Source organism: Theobroma cacao, chromosome 7 (assembly GCF_053813885.1).
Source record: "Theobroma cacao isolate CCN51 chromosome 7, ASM5381388v1, whole genome shotgun sequence".
NCBI lineage: Eukaryota > Viridiplantae > Streptophyta > Magnoliopsida > Malvales > Malvaceae > Theobroma > Theobroma cacao.
The window spans coordinates 5,587,874-5,608,371 of NC_142645.1; the positions used below are offsets into that span (position 1 = coordinate 5,587,874).

Genomic DNA, 20,498 nt, shown 5'->3' on the forward strand with positions numbered 1-20,498 from the left:
TTTGCTTCAATGGATCCACAAGAGGCTAAAACTTGAAGGAGGTACATAGATAAGAGAGACATTAGGTAATTTGGTATTGAATGCATTTATTGTCTTACTTTAGGCAGATGAATTGCCTTCTGTTCCATTGATTCTGAGAAACATACAGCAAACTAAGCACTGGAGTTTTCAAGGAATTATGATTCACTGGCCACAGGGATATTTCCATAGCCTTCCAGTCCTTTAAATCTCTGGGGGAGAATGCAACGACCACCAAACCACTGCTGCAAGTAAATGATTGCAGCAAATAGCAAAACACCGAGAGGGATAATGACATCCCAAGCAGTGGAGAAAAAGTCCTCAGCAGGATTCACATAAAGATATGTTCCCTTGTATTGAACATAGCTGTGATCACCATAAAGATCATATGCATGAGGCAGCAATCGAACAAGACTGATGCCAATATAGAATGAGGGGCTAAGTACATTTTTTCTTGAGTTTGAGAACATATTGAGCAGTATCTGAGGCAGAAGAAAACCATCTGAGACTAAACCGGCATAAGATATCAAGTCATCCCAAGTAGAACGCTGCCAGTAGTCTACAGGATGAGTGGGAAGCAACACAACCTCGCGTCTATAGTTCCCCCTATCAACAAGCATAACAATGAATGCCCCAGTAGCATACAATGAGAGAGTCACAAGCAAGGTCATCTTCTCAGCAAACCACAGGCCCTTCTGGTTTCCTTCATTAATTGATCTACCTGCAAATGCTAGCTGAAGTATACGAAATTGCAGCAAGAAAGCTACCATTGAAATTATCCTTACAATTACCTCATTCACTTCAAGCCATCCACCAGTTTGAAACAAGACAGTTTCCTGATCATGTTTTTGCCAGAACAAGGCTTCATAGTTAAGCACAAGAGGAATCATTTGGCCCAAGGTAAGAACCAAAAGCATGACAAGTGAAATAAAGGGGAGTGCTTCTGGATGCCTCTTCACATGATAGAGCTGACATCGAACAGATAGACATGCAAGTGTTTTAGATATTAGAACCATGGCAATCTCAAGATCCATGGTCCAAATGGAATGTCTTGCTTGCTCCCTACTATAAGCAAGTGAATACACATCTAGATGATCAAAGTAAAGAGGATCAGATTTTTTCCGTGTACTTTCAATTCTTCCCCTGATGTAACCTCCATTTTCAAATTGGTTTACTGGAGCAAGTTGGAAGTTTAGAAGAATTTCACAGTCCATAGAAGCATTTTCTGGCACTAGATTGATTAATGAAAGCTTTCTGCAACCTACCATACATAAGCCACCTGTGTCAGCATCATAAATCCCTTCAGCAGTAATCTCTACTTTCTCCTCAAGTAGGCTTGATACATAAACTTCATCAGTTAACTTGGGAGGATGGTACAGTCTCATGTCTATCTTGTAGCTAATATTGGCTTGGCCCTGAGGTTTCCACCTAGTAGGCCTACTAGATGAAAGCTCTGAGACATCAGTAGCAGCTAGAAGAGAACTCTGCTCATAAAACTGATTACCGACAGTTAGAGCAACTGCAGAACCCCATCCGGTTTTTCCTTTTGAATTTTTCATTGCCATGTCAAACTTCATATCAGAAGAAGAAGGATTAGGGTATCTTTGTCCCTTGTTTCTGACAAGTTTCTTTCCCAGGCATAAAGTTTTTATTCTATCAAGCTCAGTGTATTCGTATTTCAAACCATGAAGGGCCTCCACACTATTCTTGGTACTTCGAAACACAATTTTATCAAAGTAACCTGAATCATTCACAGTTTTGTTGGTCCAAATTTTCCCCATTATGCTGCTAGCCTCTTTAATTGACCATATTGCAGGGAACCTCAAGCTTAACCTTATCGTGCAATCTCCAACATGAGCATTAGACCAAGAGTCTGTGATATCCAAAAATCGGCAAAGAAAAACACACAGCTGATTCTTCTCATTATCCCACATTCCTTCTCCAATCAATGTTGTGCTGGGATTGAAAGGCTGGTAGAACCTAAAATTGCTATTATCTTGAAATTTTAAGAAAATTCGAACTCTCTCTTGAACATCTGTACAATTAATGATATCTAAATGCACAGAACCAGGTAAATTCCCAATCTCCTTATCAAAAGGGAGGCAGTTCTTCCCAGAGCTGCAGCCTGTATACTGCAAATTAAATACCTTTGTAAGACTTGAGAATTTTGAACAAAAAGTTCTTCCCCAGAGTAGACTGTATATTGGAAGATTCTTTTCAGCATCATTTTCACCAGAAAAATCATCCATGGAATCTCCAGACACAAAAGTCAACTTGTAATTCAATTGTGGAAGCATCATTATGGAAATTGGTTCAAAGTAATTCTTATCATTACTAGGACTCAAACTCTCTAAAGTTCCAGTAATCAAAGTAGTGATGATACTTGAATTCTTGATATTATGAAGCCTAAGAATAGCTGCAGGAGTAAGCAGATTACCTTCTTTCAGGTAAGCAGAACCCGTTCCAACCATACAAAGTTTCCCGGAAGATTCTGACCAGAAGCCATGCAGCTTCAAATTGAATGGATTTTTGTAATCAGCAAGCACTAGCTCGCGAGGAGTGAGACCTGCATTGTTTTTTGTTCCATCTGAGATGCTTCTCACATGATATGGACTTTGGAACTCCAAGCTTCCTTCCATCATGAACACGCCATCTTTATCAGTTTTGCTCACTATGGTGGTGTAAAATGAGAATGAATTTGTGTACCTGCTTATATTTGCATTCAGAATTCTGTTTCCACCAGGGTCGTAAAAGCCAGTTTGGTATTGACCATATGGACCAAACTCGTTAGTGGGAGGCTCAGAGGTAGGGACTGATGCGGGGACAATTAAAGAACAATGATCAGAGTAAGAGTCTGCAGTGGATGAGACAGGTGTCACTGACAGAAAGAAAAATGTCAGTGTCCATAACCATAGCATCATTGGAGGTTTCACTATCATGGCATGAAGAAGTTTTGAAGAAAAACCTTTTAATGATGAACACTTGAAGAACAGAGGAAAATTGAGAGAAAAGCTGGTATATCAGAGAATCATAAGCAACCACTTTGTAATGGGTGCAGTTACATTTATATACTCTCCAAAAAGTTGTGAATTCTTTAGATTCAGCCTTGGGTGACTAAATCGAGGTGAGTCAGCTAAGCACGGAAAACAATACATTGTCTTCTATGCAATGCCAACGTTAACAAACTCAAACTAGCAGACATGGTTGGTATAACCAAAACGGCATCACTACTGTGCGTACAAGGAAAAGGTTAAGTAACAAGACCTAAACGACACACGGAAGTACAAGGAAACAAACTGAGCAGGAAACGACACTATATGAAGAACGCCCTTCTTCAACCTTCAACTTTCTGTTGGTTCCCGCCAAACCTTCAACCAGATTAGGAATCAGATCTTCAACATGGCAACCTCAAAGAAGGAACAATCAACTTTTGCTGTGTAAATGAAGGTCTGGTACATATCTGAAATGAATTTGTCGAATTTGTCATTTTATGTCAATACAGTATAGTTCCACCAGCAAAACAATTATATTCTGCCATGAATAAAGACACCATCAAAAGTCAAGGATAACTTTAAAATTTCAGCAAAGCCTGACCAAGTCGGATGGCTTTTTCTCCTTGTATGCTTTGTTCATTGCAGGCCTGCACCTACTCTATTTGGTTTCCCCTGGAAACCGATATACACATGCCAAGAAGGTGTTGGTGGAATGGGTTAGAAAGCAACTCATAAGATGTTGACAGAAACTGTATGATTTGGATTTATCATGCAAAAATCTATATACAGAAAACGAAAACCCTGTAAGGATGTTCAACTTAATTGTTTATAATCTTTCTTTAACTAATTACTTCTGTGGAAGAACTTTGTTTATCTTTTTACCAGATCAAAGCTTGGCAAGTGTTAGAATTATACCAAGGTCCAAGAAATGGACAACAGAACAGAACAAAAGAGCCTTGGCAAAGACCATTGGGCATCAACTACTAAGATTTTCATCTTGAATTCTTAAAAGAATAAGATGAGATAAAGCTTTCCTATGCAAATAATATTTCTTCATTCTCCAGGTTTCAAACATACATCTTTTACTTGCCAAAGAAAAAAAGGAGAAGGAAAAAATGCATCTTTGGACTGTCAAGCAGTGCCCTTTCTTACTGTTCAATGAACGATTTATCAGTGAATATCTGATTTGATCAATGTATTATCTTTCGAGACTAGATGCTAGAATTCTCAATCCTATTATTAGAATGCCTTTGGAACTGTTATGATTCACAACAATAAGAAAATTCAAAGAAAGCTAACATTAGGATAGCCTAGATTCCTCAAAAAGAGGAAAATAATAGTGACTTTGGATATACATGAGCTCCAGGGGCTCCACCAACAATGAATTCAGGGAATGGAAACATCTGCTACATATCTCTTGGTCTTTCCTTTTCTACTTTCTTTTTTCTTTTTGAACTTATAACCTCCTATTTAGAAGACTACAGTGGCTAGTATTATAGTATCAACTTTTAACTAATATGTCAAAAATTGCTCTTAGTGTATTGTATTGGAGGGAAATGAGCTTTGAATTCTGAAGTTGTTGGATAATAGGAACATCCTAACTTGTTAAGTTTTATTCTTCAAATATGTTGTATATATATCTGTCAAATATGTAACTATCCTCTTGTATATATCCAAAGAAAAAATAGAAGCACAAAGAAGAGGATTCAAAAGCAGATCTTGCTTAAATAATTCTTTTCAGTTCATAGAATAAACCATTATATTCTATTGATCATCACAAAAAGTGTGGCATGCCAATAAGAGAGAGAAAGAGAGAAACTAGACTTTTCAGTGCATTCAAGAGTATCCTAATCCTCATGACATATAAAAAAGTATTCATTGCCACCAGCTAAATACTTAAGTTACATCTTGATCCACTTATGCACTTTGTTGTACAAATATTGGATTGACCATACAACTTTCTGTTGTGCAGCTCAAAATTATTTGAAAACAGTACTGACGAGGAAATACCATATCATGCACTAGGTTTCACTGGCCTTGATGATTTACTGAGCAGTGGACCTTTCTCTGGATATGCTTCCAACCCTCTAAATCCATGGGGAAGAATGCTATGACCAACAAACTGCTGCTGAAAATAAATGATTGCAGCAAGCAACAGGAGTACCAGAACAATAATGACATCACAAGCAGCAGAGAAAAAACCTTTGTCAAGATTCACAGAAAACTGTAATATGTTATAGAGAACATAGCTGTGATTACGATAAAGATCGTATGCATGTGGCAGCAATCGAACAAAAGTGGTTCCAATATAGAATGAACAACTGAGAGCATTCTGTTTTGAGTTAGAGACAATGTTGAGGAGTATCTGAGGCAAAAGAAAACCGTCTAAGAGTAAACCTGCATATGATTTTAAGTCATTGCAAATAGGATGATGCTGGTAATCTACAGGGGAAGAGTGAAGCAACAAAAGCTGTGGTCTGTACTTCTCCCAGGCGACAAGCAGAGTAATTTTGGCCCCGGCAGCATACAGTAACGCAATCACAAGTGAGGTCATTTCCTCAGCAAACCACAAGTGCTTTTGGTTGCCATCATGGAATCGAGCTGAGACTGTTAACTGCAGAAGGCGAAGTAGCAATAAGAAAGCAACCACCATAACTACCGTCACAATCACTTCATTTAATTTAAACCATCCACTGATATGGAACAAAACCTTGTCTTGATCTTGTTTGTTTGGGCACAAGGCTTCAAAGTCTAGCACAAGGGGAATCATGTGGCCCAACGTAAGAATCACAAGCATAACAAGTGAAATGAAGGAGAGTACTTCTGGATTCTTCTTCACATGATAAAGCTGCAATCCCACAAAGATGCATACTAGAGTGTTAGATATTAGAACCATTGCAATATCAAGGTTCATTGTCCAAATTAAACTTCTTCCCTGATCAGTTTTGTAGGCAGCTGAAGACACATCTAGACGGTCAAAGTAAAGAGGATCAGATTTTTTTCGCATGCTTGTAATGCTTCCCTTGATATAACCTCCATTTTTATTTAATTCTAATGGAGCAAGCTGAAAGTTCAAAAGAATTTCACAATCCACAAAAGCATTTTGGAACACTTCATTGTCTGACCGAAACTTTCTGCAACCCACCATACACAAGTTTCCAGTTTGAGAATCATATACCCCTTCAGCAGTAATTTCCAATTTCTCTTCAATTGGATAAGAAGAATAAACTCTTCTATTTAAATTTATGGGAGTTTGCAATGTGATGCTCACCTCATAGCTAACATTGATAGGCCTACTTTGTATCCAGTTTGCAGGCACTGCTCTTTCAAACATGGAGCTACGATGAGCCACTGGATACAAGTACTGCCTGTAGAACTGATCACCAATGGCGAGAGGAACTGCCAAACCCTGTCCATATTTTATTCCAGAACTTTTAACTAACATGTCAAATTTCATATCTGCGGAATGGCCATTTGGATATTCTCCCGTTTTTCTAACCTGCTCTTTTCTCAGGCATAAATTCTTTACTCTGTCAAATTCAGTGAACTCATACTTCAAACCTGGAACCCCCTCCATATGATTTTCAGTTCGTTGAAATACAATCCTATCAAAGTAACCAGAATCATTCACAGTTTTCTTGGTCCAAATTTTCCCCATCACGCTGCTAGTCTCTCTTATAGACAAGATTGCAGGGAACCTCAAGCTCAACCTTGTTGTGCAATCCCCAACACGAGCACTAGACCAAGATTCTCCGGTGTCTAAAAATTGGCAAACAAAAACAAACAGCTGATTCTTCTTATCATCCCACGTTCCTTCTCCAATCAATGTTGTGTTGGGATTGAAAGATATATAGTTACCAACATCAACATGGCTATTATTTCTAAATTCTACCAAGACTTGAATTCTCTTTTGTACCCCTGAACACCTAATGTTTTTAATAGACAGTACACGAGGCAAATAGCCAATCAGCGCACCAAGAGGAAGGCAATTCTTCTTTCTAGAGTTGCAGTCACTTGAGTACTGCAACTTAAATACACTTCCAATGGTTGATATTATTGAGCAAAATCTTCTAACTGGAGGCGCATTGAATGGAAAATTCTGCTCGGTATCACTTTCAGCAGAAAACTCCTCTAAAGACTCTCTAGAGTCAAAAGTGTATTCATAATTCAATCGTGGAAACATGATTAGAGAAATTGGTTCAAAGTAATTCACCTCATCACTAGAACTTAGACTCTCCAAAGTTCCAGTAATTAAAGTGGTGATGTTACTTGAATTCTTGAGATTGCTAAGCTTGAAAACTGCTGAAAGAGGAAAGGGATCACCTTCTTTGGAGTAAGCAGAACCTATTCCAACCATACAAAGCTTCCCAGAAGATTCTGACCAGAATCCGTGTAGCTTCAAATTGAATGAACTTCGCAGATAATATGATCTGTAAAGTGTCAAGCTCCCCGTAATCTTGGACACACCATCTGCATTGGTTTGATAGACATATCTGGTTTCAAATGACAATAAATTTGAGATTCTGGTGATCTTTGGGTCAAGAATTCGGTTTCCACCAATGTAATAACCAGTATCAAAAGGCCCAAAGCTCTCAGTGTCAGTTTTAGAGTTCGTGATTGACTCGGGGACAACTGAAGAGCAATAATCAGAATAAGAGACTTCAGGCTCACTCTCACTGGATACTTCAACAACAATCTCAGCAGATGAGACGGTAACTGCTGAGAAACTAATGAACAGAAAGAAATACGTGAGTGTACAAATCTGTAGCATTATTGAAGGTTTCATTGACATTGTAACATCAAAGAAGAAGAAACAATTAGCTATGTAAAGCTCTGATATGCACCTCAAATTTATTTTTGGAATTTGTCTTTATCCAAGTATACCTGTTCCACAATATAAAATCATTTATTACCTGTCATATTGAACATTTTGCCGGTACAACTGAAGTGATGCTTGGAGCAGTCCGCCCAATCTTGCATCCAAAAGACTCTTTTATTCTCATTGTAGTGTAGCACACATAAAGACAGCATGAAGGTCAAGGAAGACTTGAAACTTTCTGCATAGTAAAACTAAGCTACAAGGAGCAACAAGAAAGAACCAGGTAGCTTTTACTCCTCGTATGTATCATTCCTTGCAGGCCTGCATAGCAACTTTGGTTCAAACTCCTTTTCACTTTCATTTCTACAGAACCCGATAAAGATAAGCCAAGAAGGTATTGATGCCAAAGCATTGATCAAAGAGCAACTATGAAATGCTAATAAGAAAGATATAAAATTCTAAATGGAAAATGAAAGCATGGAAGGATTTTAATTTGGTTAGGCATAGTCTTTTGTTTATCTCTATTTGTTAGAACTTTGGTATTCTTGATCAGATTAAAGGGATCTCTTCATCTAACAAAACTTATCCTCGGCTTGGAATTTGAGCTACTTCTGTTATTCAAAATTAAGGCATCTTTTGGAGGAACAAAGGGAAAATTTGGAGAAGGTTCAGTCTACTTTGGAACTTCTAAATTTCTTCCAAGAAAGAAAAGGCAAAAGTGATTTTCACATTACGGTTTACATGAGCATCTAAAAGCTTTGAAAATGAATTCAACAAATGAAACTGCTACATAGTCTCCAAACCATAGCAGCACATTTCTGTTTTCCATAGTCATAACAAGGAAGATATAAAACCTCTAATAGAGAGGGTTAATGTGGCTTCCAGTAATGCTATGTCTCAACCATACTATTTTCTTTGCTTTGTACAGTATCTACAATACAACTTTCTCGAAATTGTTAAAAATTAGAGGAAAATGATGCTCTTTAATCTAAAAACCCACAGTACCAACTGCAAATGGCATATAAAATTAAGGAATTTCTCTGGAGTTCATGAGTCACCAATCGCTGGTACCTTCTCATATGCTTTTAACTCTCTAAATCTACCAGGAAGAATGCAACGACCACCAAACCTCTGCTGCAAGTAAATAATTGCAGCAAAGAGCAGGACTCCAAGAGCAATACAGAGATCCCAAGCATTGGAGAAAAAATCTTCACTCGCAAAAAGGTGCATTCCCTTCTGTTGAATGTAGCTGTGATTGTTGTAAAGATCATACACATGCGGCAGCAACCTAATGAAAGTGGTTCCAACATAGAATGAACAGCTGAGAGTATTTTCTCTTGTGTTTGAGAAATTGTTGAGCAGTATCTGAGGTAGAAGAAAACCATCCAAGACTAAACCTGCATAGCATTTTAAGTCTTTCCAGGTGGAATACTGCTGGTATTCTACCTGATGGGAGGGAAGCAACATGACTTGCTTCTGCTGCTTGACAACCTTAGGGCTATGCTTCCCCCAGTTAACAAGCATAAGAATGAAGGCCCCAGCCGCATATAGTAATACAGTCACAAGCAGGGTCATTTTCTCAGCAAACCACAGGCCCGTTTGGTTTTCTGATCTAGCTGACAATGCTAGCTGGAGGAGGCGGAATTGCAACAAGAAAGCTACCATTGTTGTTATCCTTACAATTGCCTCATTCAATTCAAGCCATCCAGTGCTATGAACCAAACTAGTAATTTGACCTTGTTGTTTTGAGAACAAGGCTTCAAAGTTTAGCACAAGAGGAATCATGTAGCCGAAGGTAAGAATCACAAGCATAACAAGTGAAATAAAGGAGAGTACTTCCAGATTCTTCTTCACATGATAGAGCTGCAACCCTACAAAGACACATACCAGAGTGTTTGATATTAGAACCATTGTGATCTCCAGGTCCATAGTCCTAGTGGATTGTCTTGCTTGCTCAACACTGTAGGCAGCTGAAGACACATGCAAACGATTGAAGTAAAGAGGATCAGACTCTTTCCGTGTACTTTCAATGCTTCCCTTAATATATCCTCCATATTTATTTGATATTAATGGAGGAAATTGGAAAATCAGAAGAATTTCACAGTCCACAGATGCATTTTGCGAAAGTTGATCCTTTGACCTAATCTTTCTGCAACCAACCATGCACAAGGCTCCTGTATCAGCATCATAAATACCTTCAGCAGTAATGTCCACTTTCTCTTTGGTTATGTTAAATAGAACACCTCCACCATCTACCTCTGGAACAGGTCTAATTGTGATGCCTATCTCATAGCTGATATTGACAGGACCATCCAGCACTGTTCTTACAGGCCTTGAGCTAGGAGGAACGCCCATCAGATACAAAGCCTGCTTGTAAAGCTGACCACCAACAGAGAAAGGAACTGCAAAGCCCCATCCAGTTTTGCCTTCAGAAGTTTTAACGAACATGTCAAATTTCATATCAATGGAATTATGACCAGTTGGATAACTTTCTACCTTTCTTGTGGCTGGCTTCTTTCTCGGGCATGACTTTTTTACTTTCTCCATTTCTGTGTATTCATACTTTAAGCCTGGAACGCCCTCCATTTGATTCTCAGCACTTTGAAACACTATTGTATTGAAGTAACCTGAATCATTCACGCTTTTGTTGGTCCAAAATTGACCCACAATGCTACTGGTTTTTCTCAGTGACAAGACGCCAGGAAACCTCAAAGTCAACCTTGTTGTGCAATCCCCAACACGAGCATTAGACCAAGATTCTGCAGTATCCAAAATTCGACAGACAAAAACACACAGCCGATTCTTCTTATCATCCCAGAATCCTTCTCCAATCAATGTTGAGTTGGGATTAAAAGGGTGGTAGAACCCAACATAGTTAACATTGCGAAATTCTATCAAAAGACGAACTTTCCTTTTGACCTCTGAACAATACTCAAGTCTTCTCAAAGATATAGAAGAAGGCAAATACCCCAGTACCCCATCAAAAGGAAGGCAGTTCTTTCCAGGGCTGCAACTACTTGTATACTGCAAATTAAAGACATTTCCAGCGGTTGAGATTATTGAGCAAAAACCTCTTCTTGGCTGCACATTGTACGGCAAACCCTGCACATTATCACTTTTACCAGAAAACCCATCCACAAAGTCCTCAGAAACCAACGTGTAGTTATAATGCAATTGTGGAATCATCAACAAGGAAACTGGCTCAAAGTAATCCTTATCACTACTAAAACTCACGCTCACTAAAGTCCCAGTGATCAGACTAGTGATGTTGTTGATATTCTTGAGATTACTAAGCTTAAGAACAGCAGCAGGCGTCAGCAGCTTACCCTCTTTGGAGTAAACAAAGCCTCTCCCAACCATACAAAGCTTCCCAGAAGATTCAGACCAGAACCCTTGTAACTTCAAATTCAAAGGACTTCTTGACGAAATTCCAGGCCCGTAAGCCATGTTTCCCACATAGTATGGGCTTTGAAACACCATGCTGCTTTCAATCTTGAACAACCCATCTCTATAAGTTCTATACACCAACCTGGTACGAAAAATGAATGAATTCGAGAATCTGGTTATGTTCGAATTGAGAATTCTGTTCCCACCAGAGTAGTAATAACCAGTCTCATATTGGCGGAAAGGGCCAAAAAAACTGTAAGCGGGAGAATAATGATAATAGGGGGTTGATTCAGGGACACTTGAAGAGCAATAATCAGAATAAGAGACGGCACTATCAGTAGATAATGCTTCAGTTTCAGTGCATGTGACAGGTTGTATAAAGAAACTAATGAACAGAAAGAAAAATGTGAGTTTACAAAGCCATAGCATCATTGCCATTGTAATATCAAAGAAGATGAAACAGATGAACCCCTGATTAACCAAGGTCAGGTATATATCGACAATGGTTTTCTTGAGTTTGTCATTTTTCACACTTATCTGGTATCGTTTCACCAGTAAGATCATTTGGGTGGCTTTCCGTCCTCTTCTGAATTATACTATCCAGTGTTGTTTAGTATTGATAAAGACAGGATCAAAGTTCATGGAAAACTTGGAAATTTCCGCAAACAATTTCGGATGGATTTTCCTAACAGGCCTGCATTACATGTTAAAAACGAAATCTTTCCATGCTTATCTTAAATGCAGGATGTTTAGTTATCTTTACCAGGTCAAAGGTATCTTCTTTATCACGAAAGACCTGCCAAGTGCTAAACTTTTACACTATTAACAAAGAACAAAAACACAACACACAAACACACAAAGCCCCAGTTAACAGCCATATCGGAGACCCTGTCTTTTTCTTCCTTTTCTTTTGTAACCGTTAATACGATTCTAATGACTCCTCCTATCACCAGAAAATCAGTTCAGATGTTATTATTCATATCAAGAAGATTTGAATTTGCATTAGCATACAGAATCTGTGAAAACGAAATAAAGAATGGGAAACTTCTACATTGCATCCAAAACCAACAGGAAAACATCCAGAATAATTGTTAAGATTTCTCTGAATCCTTATATACAAATTACTCAAGAAACAGAACAAGCCATCAATTTACAGCAATAGTTCCAAGGCACCTCAGGTTCTCATCTCCAGTGATGATACGAGCAACTGCTAAGCTGTAACAGTATATTCCATCCTTGTGTTAAGTATATAAGTTAAGTTGTGCACCTCTAATCAAAAATGATTTTGTACGGTTGAGAAATCGAGAAAGAACCTATAACCCCCATCCATATATACATCTATGTACAATGTCGAAACTCTATGTAAGAGTCCTATGGATGAAAGCATATGACACTCTGCAATTCAAATCTAAACTTCTTGATAAGAGATCAGTTAAACTACTTTGCATATTTATAAATAAAACCATTCTGGTCAAGTTTCAAAATTTTAATTTCAAAATGTAGTTCAAATTGCAGCCTGCATATTATCAACTCGATTATTTTGACATTTGGGGACAGTAAGGAATTTCTCACAATCCTTGGCTCCAAGTACTGTAAATTCTTTCACGAGCATATTTACACACCCAGCCACAGAGTCCTTAAACTTCTGAGAGCAGCTCTTGTCACCTTCATCGACATCTTGAACCCCACCTTTTACCAGGCAACCTACCTGAGCACCATCCATATATGCTTTACACGCCACGAGAATATCATGAGCACGTTTGTAGAAATGGCCCACAACAAAGTCCTCAAAATGCTGCATCCAAACATGATTTTGTTAGAATTTAAAACCAAAGAGAAGCATCAGTAATTATACATTCTAACTGGCATTGTGGAACAAAATTTCCTTATATTATCATCAATATCAATAGCAAATGCAAATGATTAGTAACACACTACAGCTCAAAAGCTAATGGAAGGATCAACAAAAATTCTTGCAACTTACCTTTGGTGGCCTCCTCATGGAGTAGGTCATTGTCTTCAGTGACAAGATAAAAGTCTCCTCATTGTATTGCCGGGACAATGATTCACCTTTTGGTGTGCCACAATGATGTGCCCATCCAGGCTCATTAAAGTAAGGCTTCTGATTCAAGATTAGAGCCTGAATAGATACCAGAACTTGGAGCATGGTTGACATACCAGGTATCCACTTTTCATTCTTATTACCAGACCAGGTGTTAAGAAGACTAAGGCATACTTTCCCACAACTATACAAATTTGGATTGAGTCGAAGTCCACCAGAGTGGTAATAAACATGCTGAAACAAGCAAATCCCCAACCATCAGAACAAACATGTATAACAGAAGATAACATCATACAAGATGCAAGATAATATTTCAAAATCATAAACCTAAACTACATACCGGTGGTACTTTAGGATAGCTAGCAGGGAAGAAAACATCAAAGAAGAAGAGACCATCATGATAAGGAGTACCCTCTGCTCCTATAATTACAGCCCTTAAGAGATCCATCCTTGATTCATAAACCCTAACAAAAATAGTATCTGTTGAAACAATAAAAACGAGATAAAGTGAGAAACAATATTATTTACTACATTTCATCAGCAAAGGAGGAGAGTTTTGCAAGCACAGTGGAAGACCTCAGCCGTTAATATTGCATCCAAAACTGAATGTGCATTTTAAGTCGCAATTCAAGTTCGCAGTATTCACAAAATGACGGATTTATTGAAAAAGTTATCAAATGAAATTCTCTCAGAGAAGTATATCATGCATAAAACTCACCTGGCAAATCTTTCTCAAGTATTTTCCACTCCTCCTGAATCTTCTTTGCCCAATTCTTTGGTGGCTGCCCCAAATAGCATTAACAAAGACCAAGTTTATTGGTTGAAAAATTAAGAATACAAAACAAAGAACGAAGACCTTACTATATCATAAACAAACTAGTCACCTGCTTCGTTGAAGCACCACTGGAAGCATAGTGATGGTCTGAAAAATCATCAACAGTATCAAACTGTTTAAAAAGTTGGAGCTTACTGAGGATTTCTTCTTCATTTACAATTCTCTGATTTCTGATTTCTGCCACCTCTTGAGGAGTTATATAAGCACCATCAACTGGATCAGGAAAACTTGAATACATATTATGCTTATTGAAACTAAATTTTGATTTCATAGGTGGCCACCAAGACACAGAAGGTTCCACAGCCAGAGTGTTATTTAATGCATCTAAAGGTGTAGGGAAATTTGAATGAAACAAACTGCTAGCACCAATTTGCTTCTGTATAGCAGAATTAATATGATCCCAATAAGCTGCTGGAGTTACTGCATGAGGGAGTATCATCGCATCAGAGTGACTCACATTACTACCATTAGTTGAACCACCAGCCTGGGAAGACTGCAAAGAATGCCCAAATTGAAGATTTTGACTACTCCATCTAGGTTGTGATGTAGCTGACTTCTTCTTACTTTGAGAACCTTGTGGAAATAACAAAGGTGAAGACAGACTTGCTTCTCCAGGAGAATGACTCAGAGGATCCCCTGGGGTCTGGAAACTAGAACTATTAACTAAAGCTGCCTTCTTGTTGGTATGAGTAGGCTCTGATAACCATGGTGAAAGAGATTGGTCACTCCCATCAACACCAGATGAAATGTTTCCATGAGAGGTTTTCTTTTTACTCTCTGAAAAATCTGCAAACCAAGGGATAGATGCCTCTACTCCAGCAGGAATATCAACATTATCAAAATGTGCTTGCAACATAGCATAGTCATCAACATCCATGATATCATTAAGGTAATAATTATCAAAAATCTCATCATCATAGGACAAATCACAATCAAGGTTAACTATGTTCTGTGATCCTTGGGTAGGATGCTTAGAAGGTTCAACCTTGTTTATCGAACCAAGAGATTTATCCACAAAGTCCTGTATAGAAAATGTGGAAAAAGTAAACAACAAAATCGATGGGTCCAAATGTACATTAAAATTAATGCTAAGCACAATACAGGTAACTATTGCAAGAACACAACAATCACTCACATACCTCAGCTCGAATGGTACTATAACCGCCAGAGCTACTTTTTACAGCCTTCCCTTTGTTCCTTGCATCAACTCTCTCATCAAGAATCATTATATCAGCTGAATCTTCCTCTTTATCAACATCAATTACTTCATGAATAATAACCTGCCAAGACATGCAACACTAATTTTCTAGTAACCCATGAGATAAGGAAGATTTTTTTTAGAGCAACAAGACTGTTTGTGAGAAACCAGTTAAAAACACATTAATTAATAAAGAATAGTTTAAAGAATATAAAACTTTGCTAGAACCGTGATTGTCCCTATTTCTAGCAAGGAAGCTTGTAAAATCTATAAGATCTTTCTTTGTGCTGAGTAGCTAGATTTGGAGTTTGTTTATCTACAAAGATCAATTTATATAAACTCAATCTTAACATCCAAACAGTAGAATCAACCACAAGAATTCTTTTCAACATTCTATCCAATCAAAGGTAATGCTCCACGAACAATATGACCATCCTGTGTGCTCTCTTTCCCATTTTCAAATAAGACACGATACTAACAAACAGTAATAAACTAACCTACAAAGTACATAAAAAGGCTATAAAACAATCCACGCCAGAAGGAAATTAAATCTTCAAAGCCCCCCATTTCAAAAAAGCTACTATCAGTATTTTATCTACCAAATGGTGTCCCATTTTCTTTGTGCAAGAAGAACACTAGAATAAACAAAGATGAGTTCAAGAGAGAACTCATGCACACTAATCACCAACTTCTTTACCAAGTATGCCTAATGTATTGACAAGGCCTAATGTATCGACAAGGTCTGGTTATTTAAAACCCCTGTCACAGGGGCCTAAGGAAGGACAGATTGTCACAAGTTGTTCAATGGCGGCCCCTCCAATCATTGGTTCCCTAGCAAATAAGAGCAGGGAGACACTTAACAGTCACCGTAGTTGCCACATCAACTACTCCCTTATACTTATAAGTTCAAAGGATAAACCCCAACAACAACCAAATTTCAAAGTGGAAAAGAAAAACAAACAAAAAACTAAATGTGTAATAAATTTGGCAACTTTAAACCCCCATGATTGTCAGTACACAGTCCCAACCCACAGTTTTGAGTGAACTCATAAGTTTTCACTGTAAAAATCCGAAATTTAACTCCTTTAAACCCTAATAACTCAAAACTAATAACGATCCAAACAAAAATAAAATCAATAAAATTCCAAAATGAACCGATCAATCTAAATTCTCTTAACAAAAGTAACAGCAGAAGCGATCACTGTATTTATTCGAAATCAAGATATAAAAAAATGACATTTTTATAAAAACGATTTAAACGAACAAAAAAATGAGAGAGGAAAATTCTAAACAAATAAAAAGAAAACAAGAATTGAGTATTTTGGACCTGTTTTTGCTTAGACTTAAAAGAGCGAGGAATCGGGGGAGGAATCTCGATCACTTCGGGGTCCATGAAGAAACTGGAATTCGAAGAACAAAACACTCGTTTCCTGTTTGGACAGTGAGAAAGTGAGAAGAGAAAGTGAGAGAAAAGTCATCAAAAAACCCCAAAAGACGCTCAAATTTTTTTTTTATTATTATTAAACAAAAAACAAAAACAAACGGATTCTAAAGAAAGGCTTGGAATTTCGCGTATTGTAATTGGCTTGCCTAAAGAACGGCGGCGGCGGCGGCGGTTGCAGCGGCTTCGTAGACGACCTGCTCAAGAGTGAAACGACGCCGTTTTGGTGATCTTTTATACCATAATCTCTTCAAGAGAACTTTCGGGCTACGGCTTCGCGCTTAGTCGGGAGTATATATATTGTAATCCGCTCCTTCCTTAAAATTACCATTTTACCACTATTTAGTTGCAGGTAGGTCCCACATGTGCTTGCTTGTCAGGAATTTGTCACGGCTGATGTGGAAGTATGAGTGTAATTAGGTATAGAAGATCACGGCCTCGGCTTTCCGGATAAGCCATTGGGAGTTGACTGCTATACTAGAAAGAATGTTGACCCTTTAGTGGATCGTGGACCGTCTAATCAAGACTTCTGGACCTACCAACGGCTGAGATCGAGGAAAGCGTACCGGATAACTTTTGTGCAGGGATTTACTGTATTTTACTTTACTAGGAATATGGGGAACTGATGACGTCCACGTGTGCAACAAAGTTTTTCTGGTCAGTGGGGACCAGGGCACGAGAATCGGATAAAACATCTGCTGACGTGGAAAATTAACCATAATTGGTTTTTTGCTATAAAAAGAAAGTGCAAATCCTAATTAATTGCATCCTGCCATTTTAGGCCCTTTATTTCCTTGCTTGGAACTTAATACTTATCTACAAAAATCTAAAAAAGTCTTTCAAAACACTTCAAAAAGAAAATTAGATCTCTCCATCTTTACCGTTTGATTGTTAATACCGTTAATAAACAGTTAAAAAAATTCATTTAATTGTTAATATCGTTAGTAAACAATTAAAAAAAATAAACCTAATACTATATATATTTATGAATTACCTTTTAACGGTTAACTAACGATGTTAACAATCAAAGGATTAAAATTATTATTTTTAAACAAAGAGTATATGTAATATCTTTTAACAGTTAATTAACGATATTAACAGTAAAAAGATTAAAAACATCTTTTGAAACGAAAAAAACTAAAATGTATTTTTGAAATGTTTTGAACAGACATTTTGGATTTTACCTTAAAAAATCTTTACAAGAATTTATTTCTTAACAAACTCAGTTCAACAAGAATAGGAAGTTAACCTCATTAGACCAAGAAAGATTTTTGATTATTAATTAACACGAAAATCATGAAGATTATCTCAATGGGCAAGCCTGTGGCAGTTTTTGGGCCTATGAAGGGTCTAGATATATAGTTTGGGCCGAATTCTGCAAGAAAGATAAAAGCCACGACTTGATTTTGGACCCAATAAAATGGATCAACAATGAATGGTCCAATGGATAATTGGGTATGTATTGAGAATGGGAGGGAACGTATAATACTTTAAAAAGTTTCTTAATTTTTTTAAAAAAATTAAATAAATTTTTATTTATTATTAAAATTAATTAAATTTTTATATTTTTATTTTTAGTTAAATATTTTTTTATAACTAACAATTAATTATTTGTCATTAATCAAAACGTCACTTGACATTTTATATCATATATGATTCTGTTGTAGCATATTGATGTAACATATTGAACGATGATGTGACATAATGTTATGATCACGTAATATTTTTTACTTTACACGTCAACAATACGTGAGTATAAAATAATAAGTGTTTTTAACTAATGGGATTTTGTCAATCATTAGTCATATACAAAAGTTTATTGAATTTAAAATAAAAATATAAAATTTTGATTAAATATAATAAAAGAATAATGATTTATTTAAATTTTTTAAATAATTTATATGCTTTTTAAAGAATTATGCATTCTTTTTATTAACTAAAATTTACTTCAGGGAAGATTGAATTAAAAAAAAAAAAGAAAGAGAGAAAGAATCTAGTGAAATCATGATTATGAAATTTACTCTTTTATCATGAAATTATGGTTTTAAGTTGGATAACATTTTTTTTAGAAGTCACACCAGCATTAAAAAGTTCTTGTGCAATAATCCATGTCATTTAGAATAATAAAAAATATTATATAATATAAAATTGTATAAGTTACATGAAAATCTAAATTGTATATATTGAGGAATTTAAATTACGTAAGTTATATAGAGATATTATATATATATATATATATGATTAATCTTAATCTTATTCATAGTTTAACTCTAAGTAACTAACAATATTATAATATAACTCTTAATTAGATATTATAATTTAACTAGATAATAATATTATACAATAATTTTAATTAAATAATTTATATAATTATCTTAATAATATTAAATATTAAATTTTTATCGAAAGTGGAATAAAATAACATTACTTGAAATAAAAAGAGAGAAAAGGAAATAAAATAACCAATACAAAAGTTGCTTTAAGTTGATATCAACATGGGCTGGTTGAGTGTTTTGGTGGTTATTCTTCCATTTGTTAAAAGACCAATCATAGTCATAAAGTATGTGCTTTGGTATGCAAGTTGCCTTTCAAGGGTGAGGGAAAGGAATCCTCATAACCATTTCATTGTTGGGTAGTTTTCCCTTAGCATGGCCACCACACAGCACTGCCTACTTTCTTGACGGGTTACTTTATCTACCATCAATGGCGGAGTCAAGGTGGTGGCCGCCGCGACCACTTCTCAGTTTTTTAATTTTAATTTTTTTATTATTATAAATATAAAATTTAACATATATAGATTTATAATTTTATATAATTATCTTTTAATCATTTTTTATGTAAAATTTTAGATTAACCACTGTCAACCATGAAATCCTATTTGGCTTTCATAATTTAAATTATGATTCACTTTGTTTTCATACTAATATTTTATTATTTTAAAATATAAATCGTTATTTATACATACACATGAAATAGAGTCTTATTTCGGACCGGACGCTTGAATGATTTGTAAACCAATACTTTTATTCATCAAATTGTGAAAATGGGTTTGATTTTTTTTTATGCAATCTTACAAATTTTGAAATGGACATGTAAAGAGAGAAAAAAAATGAAAAATGGAAAGGTAGTTGTGAGGAGGACAACCATGATTTTCTCTTTGCATCTTGTGGATAAAAAGATTGAAAACATGTATGTAAGGCTATACTTTCTTTGACAAAAAGAGATTTGAAAGTAACGTTGGCTAATTGGAGAAGCAATTGCTCTTGGAAACCCACCACACAACACCACACCACACCACACCACACCAAGAAAGGTTTTTTTGTTTGCAAATATAAGCAATTCAACCTCAAGAAGGAATATAAAAGAACAATTGAGACTTCCCAATCTTGCTATTCCCTTCATCATTGAATTTATTCCCATTTTCTTCCTTTTAATTTACAACAAATATCAATGATTGTGACATCTTTTAAGCTTACCCTTTTATTAGGGTAAAGTATTGTTTCATTAAGGAAAAAACATTAGTTATTATTAGGTCAAAATTAACCATAACATGTCAATTAAATGAAACAAAATACACGAATATATATAGAGCAACAAACTATAACCCCTTTTTTTTCCCTTTATTTCTTTCCATCTGTCCAACTTTCTCTTCACCTTTTCTTATTGATTTCAAGGCTTTCAAGGATAAGGAATTTATATATATATATTTTTAAGTATATATGAGCCCAAAGAGAATTAATTCTCC

The 20,498-nt window shown here is 36.2% G+C and overlaps 4 protein-coding genes across 5 annotated transcripts; all 4 read right to left on the reverse strand.

Annotated features, from left to right (window-relative positions):
* Positions 1 to 2,999, reverse strand: LOC18593982 (uncharacterized). The gene has a single exon (XM_018124245.2). The coding sequence runs from the start codon at positions 2,955 to 2,957 to the stop codon at positions 177 to 179; it is 2,781 nt and encodes a 926-aa protein (XP_017979734.2). The 5' UTR covers positions 2,958 to 2,999; the 3' UTR covers positions 1 to 176.
* A 344-nt stretch (positions 3,000 to 3,343) lies between these two features.
* LOC108662729 (uncharacterized) lies at positions 3,344 to 7,848 on the reverse strand. Its single transcript, XM_018124246.2, has 2 exons — positions 5,022 to 7,848; positions 3,344 to 3,478 (listed from the first exon to the last, which is right to left on the reverse strand). The coding sequence occupies exon 1, from the start codon at positions 7,801 to 7,803 to the stop codon at positions 5,026 to 5,028; it is 2,778 nt and encodes a 925-aa protein (XP_017979735.2). The 5' UTR covers positions 7,804 to 7,848; the 3' UTR covers positions 3,344 to 3,478; positions 5,022 to 5,025.
* A 176-nt stretch (positions 7,849 to 8,024) lies between these two features.
* On the reverse strand, positions 8,025 to 12,141 carry LOC18593983 (uncharacterized). The gene is made up of 2 exons (XM_018124051.2): positions 8,902 to 12,141; positions 8,025 to 8,151 (listed from the first exon to the last, which is right to left on the reverse strand). Exons 1-2 carry the CDS (start codon positions 11,779 to 11,781, stop codon positions 8,137 to 8,139), a joined length of 2,895 nt encoding a protein of 964 aa, XP_017979540.2. The 5' UTR covers positions 11,782 to 12,141; the 3' UTR covers positions 8,025 to 8,136.
* A 154-nt stretch (positions 12,142 to 12,295) lies between these two features.
* LOC18593984 (putative ubiquitin-conjugating enzyme E2 26) lies at positions 12,296 to 17,015 on the reverse strand. Of its 2 annotated transcripts, XM_088808101.1 has the most exons (8): positions 16,903 to 17,015; positions 16,640 to 16,742; positions 15,254 to 15,394; positions 14,164 to 15,135; positions 13,998 to 14,061; positions 13,620 to 13,759; positions 13,202 to 13,513; positions 12,296 to 13,012 (listed from the first exon to the last, which is right to left on the reverse strand). In XM_088808101.1, exons 2-8 carry the CDS (start codon positions 16,703 to 16,705, stop codon positions 12,722 to 12,724), a joined length of 1,986 nt encoding a protein of 661 aa, XP_088664227.1. In that variant the 5' UTR covers positions 16,706 to 16,742; positions 16,903 to 17,015; the 3' UTR covers positions 12,296 to 12,721. The 2 variants fall into 2 exon arrangements, with proteins under 2 accessions (XP_088664227.1, XP_007021478.1); XM_007021416.3 differs by lacking the exon at positions 16,903 to 17,015 and having other exon boundaries at positions 16,640 to 16,830.
* Positions 17,016 to 20,498: the final 3,483 nt, after the last annotated feature.